The 3,177-nt window shown below is 32.6% G+C and overlaps 1 protein-coding gene across 1 annotated transcript; it reads left to right on the top strand.

The window, feature by feature from the left end:
* The first annotated feature begins 685 nt into the window (after positions 1–685).
* On the top strand, positions 686–2,657 carry LOC132724426 (uncharacterized). The gene is made up of 3 exons (XM_060709289.1): positions 686–716; positions 1,457–1,614; positions 2,463–2,657. Exons 1-3 carry the CDS (start codon positions 686–688, stop codon positions 2,655–2,657), a joined length of 384 nt encoding a protein of 127 aa, XP_060565272.1.
* The last annotated feature ends 520 nt before the right edge of the window (positions 2,658–3,177 follow it).

The following is a 3,177-nucleotide window of genomic DNA, read 5'->3' as shown; positions in this document are numbered from 1 at the left end:
GTCACAACATTGGTTTGGAAAAATCCCGGTATCCGGTATGCCGGGATCGTTTTTCAATTTACGTCATTTATTATGCCCCTATCACATTTCATCTATAAATACACAGATAAATACTTTCAGAACTAGCAGACGACAGGATATTCTTATCGGTAGTATTTCGAATAAAGATAACAGGTTGGTGTATCTCACTGTATAAATCGTATGTAAAATGGTCTGATATATGGTAGATTTAACAGTTAATTTAAATACTTCGGATTCAAAAGATATGTTGACGGTTATACTGTGATAAACCTCAGATCCAAAGCTTTCTGTTGGTGTAATACATTTTAAAATCAGACATTTAATCACAACAATCTAGTGGTTTAAAAACGGCTTATTTTGTATTGTTTTAGCATAAGCAGTATCAATTTTACTCGAAGATAAGGACAGCAACTCATATTTTCCACTCACTAAACCTCGGTTATTTACGTAGATCATATTGAAAGTGTTTATGAGTGTATTGGTCATCATATATATAAAATAATGAATCAAACATTATGTTAGTGCCATGAATTACTACAAATATAAAAACAAAAGCAGTTATTCGTATCCCTATATGCTTGATAAAATCCCGGGTTCGGTGCGTTCCGGAGCAGAGGTTGCCATATTGTCCTTTTGACCAAGATATACTAGAAAAAAAACCCGGATGAGAGAATTCCGTGGTATAATAAAAGAAGGTATTTCCTGTTGGTGGGAAAGCGGACAGTTTGTTTTCAGAGCAATAAAATGCTAAAATATAAACATTTTGAAGTGTCATTTTGATTTATTTCAAGTGTATTTGAGGGGGGGGGGAGGGTGAAATAATAGCAAAACGGCAGTTTTTCTGCTATCTTCTCAAGGTCACCTGCTTTAAAGTGAAAAAATGTGAAACTAAGACCATGTAACCTAAAGTGAGAAAATTTGAAACTTAGGCCACATGACTTGCAGTTGAGAAAATGTGAAAATAAGGCCATGTGACTTGAGGTTGAGAAAATGTGAAACTAAGACCATGTCATGGATTTTTTTACCACTTAATTAGTATTAAAATAATAAACAAATCATCTCTAAAAGATATTTTTGTTTGAAATAAATTAGTTGTAGTTTGTAACATAGGCATTTAAAGCTACATGTCTCCAGAAGAGCCTTAATATTTTGAGTAATTCAAGCTTGAGAAAATTGTACTAATATTTTAAGAAAAGTAAACAGATTCCTGATTCAAGTTATAATTCACATGTTATGATTAATGATTGTTTTTGCAATATATATCACCATATATCTACTGCATTACTAATGCAATAAAGGCTATGTTTGCATATTTTGACCTCCATTTGGTAATTTACGATGATTGTAAGTGCCTTTTGCAAAATGTTTAAATTACAATTTTTGTTTACTTCACAATATTTTACTTTTAAATACATTTTCAATTTGTTTAAATCAGGAAAAGTACAGATACCTGATGATATCAGTGAAAACATGAAAGACAGTATACCAGAGAAAGATTACAGTATCCCTAAAACATTACCACACAATCAACATGAGAGAATTGTAACTAGTGAAGGCTCACGACCTGTTACAGTAACACAGGGCCGACCATTGGTTAGTATAGTTAAAACATTCTATTCCATTTGATTATAAATAAGCAGTTTTAAAGGCGTTCACCACAGTTACAATACCAACATATAGGCAGAATGAAAAAGATTTAGAAATTTTGTAAGCATTTTGTGATCATATAATATGATAACAGAAGCACTCAGGCGGAAAAAATGTCACCAAACTTTTAAAACATTTAGTTATAAGAAAAAATAGGGAGAGCGTTTGTCCTCACCCAGGCATCACTTTTGTTTATATTTTTGTGGGGAAGTTGGTATGTCAAAAATTACTGAAGAGAAAGGTTTTATACTTAACACACTTATTTGAGAGCATAATAGGAGGTCACTTTTTAAGGGCCATAACTCTAACATGGATTTGGCAGAATTATGGTCTTTTCTAACTTGGGATATTCTACGTTATCCAGGCTGTTGTTTCATAATCATCACATACTTAAATTAGTCAAGCATGCTGTCCTACCGACAGCTCTTGTTACTGTGTAATTAAAAATATTGTATGCATGGAAGGGAAGATTGAAAGATTGCTAAATGAAAAGATTGTCTGTCCCTCAAAATGCTTAAATCAAGATAAGATAACTTTTTTGCGGGTTTATGCTCCTTTTACTTACCAGCTGGATGTACACATAATGTCACTTTAGTGCAGTAAGTGGTTAGTCCTTTTACATTTAATAGAAGTTTATAAGTTATTGCACTTCAGTGAGGAATTTTTCACCTGTGCACATGACCTTCAACATTTCTCCAGGAATTTCAGCCAGATGCCATGAAAACTTGGCATGTGTCAAAGCCTGTCTCGTGTATATTTATTAAAATTATTTTATCTTTTACATCTTTATATAGAGTTCAAAGTCAACAGGAAAACCAGGACTGTCAAAACATTTATCTACAAAGGTAACTTCAAAAGTTGACAGTAAGATGTCAAAAGGGGTGGGGTCACAAGTTTTAGCTCCGCCCATGACCTCAGTGACCGTAGAACGACATCAGCCAGTCAATAAACTAAGTAAAGCACTCAAAATGACCCTGAAACAGTTTTGATTTAACTCAATACAGGATTGGAGCAGTACCTCTAGATGCTTGCAGAAATCCTGATAAAAAAATAGAAAAAACATCTTTTTTTTGCTTGTTTTTTAAATTTTTTTCATTCATTACTACTTTTAATGGGGTGTAAAAACAAAAATTAAAGGCCCCTAAAAAACCCAAATTCCCCTTTGGGGGTTAAAAGGGGCGAAAATTTTTAGCATATTATCTTTCTGGGGAAATTTCTCCTATATACGGGAAACTATTTGTGGGGTTGCTCCAATCCTTTTTTGAGTCTCACTCAAACAGTTTTATGTTGTTTTATAGTTCTAAAAGAAGCCTTTTTATTAACTGAACATTTTGTTGTAATTACACAGTTGTAATTACACAGTATTATTACTTAAATTGATTTTGTTCTTCATAATTGCTAACCTGCGTTACCTCCCTTTTGTTAATTATATTAAATATTAAAACATGCTTGAGCTTTCATGTAAGTTCCATGTAAGTTTATTGTTGTTATCTTGAATTTATTCATAAA

The sequence above is a fragment of the Ruditapes philippinarum genome, unplaced genomic scaffold (genome assembly GCF_026571515.1).
Source record: "Ruditapes philippinarum isolate M1 unplaced genomic scaffold, ASM2657151v2 ctg4572_1_1_1_1, whole genome shotgun sequence".
NCBI lineage: Eukaryota > Metazoa > Mollusca > Bivalvia > Venerida > Veneridae > Ruditapes > Ruditapes philippinarum.
The sequence above is the reverse complement of the archived record's forward strand: the minus strand, read 5'-3'. Positions and strand labels throughout refer to the sequence as shown.

What these genes read in the sequence shown, in the direction of transcription:
- LOC132724426 (XM_060709289.1), top strand. Translation starts at nt 686, where the DNA reads ATGAGAGAATTCCGTGGTATAATAAAAGAAG. An exon ending in CCGTGGTATAATAAAAGAAG is followed by an intron (nt 717 to 1,456) that starts GTATTTCCTGTT and finishes TGTTTAAATCAG; the next exon opens with GAAAAGTACAGATACCTGAT. An exon ending in TAACACAGGGCCGACCATTG is followed by an intron (nt 1,615 to 2,462) that starts GTTAGTATAGTT and finishes ATCTTTATATAG; the next exon opens with AGTTCAAAGTCAACAGGAAA.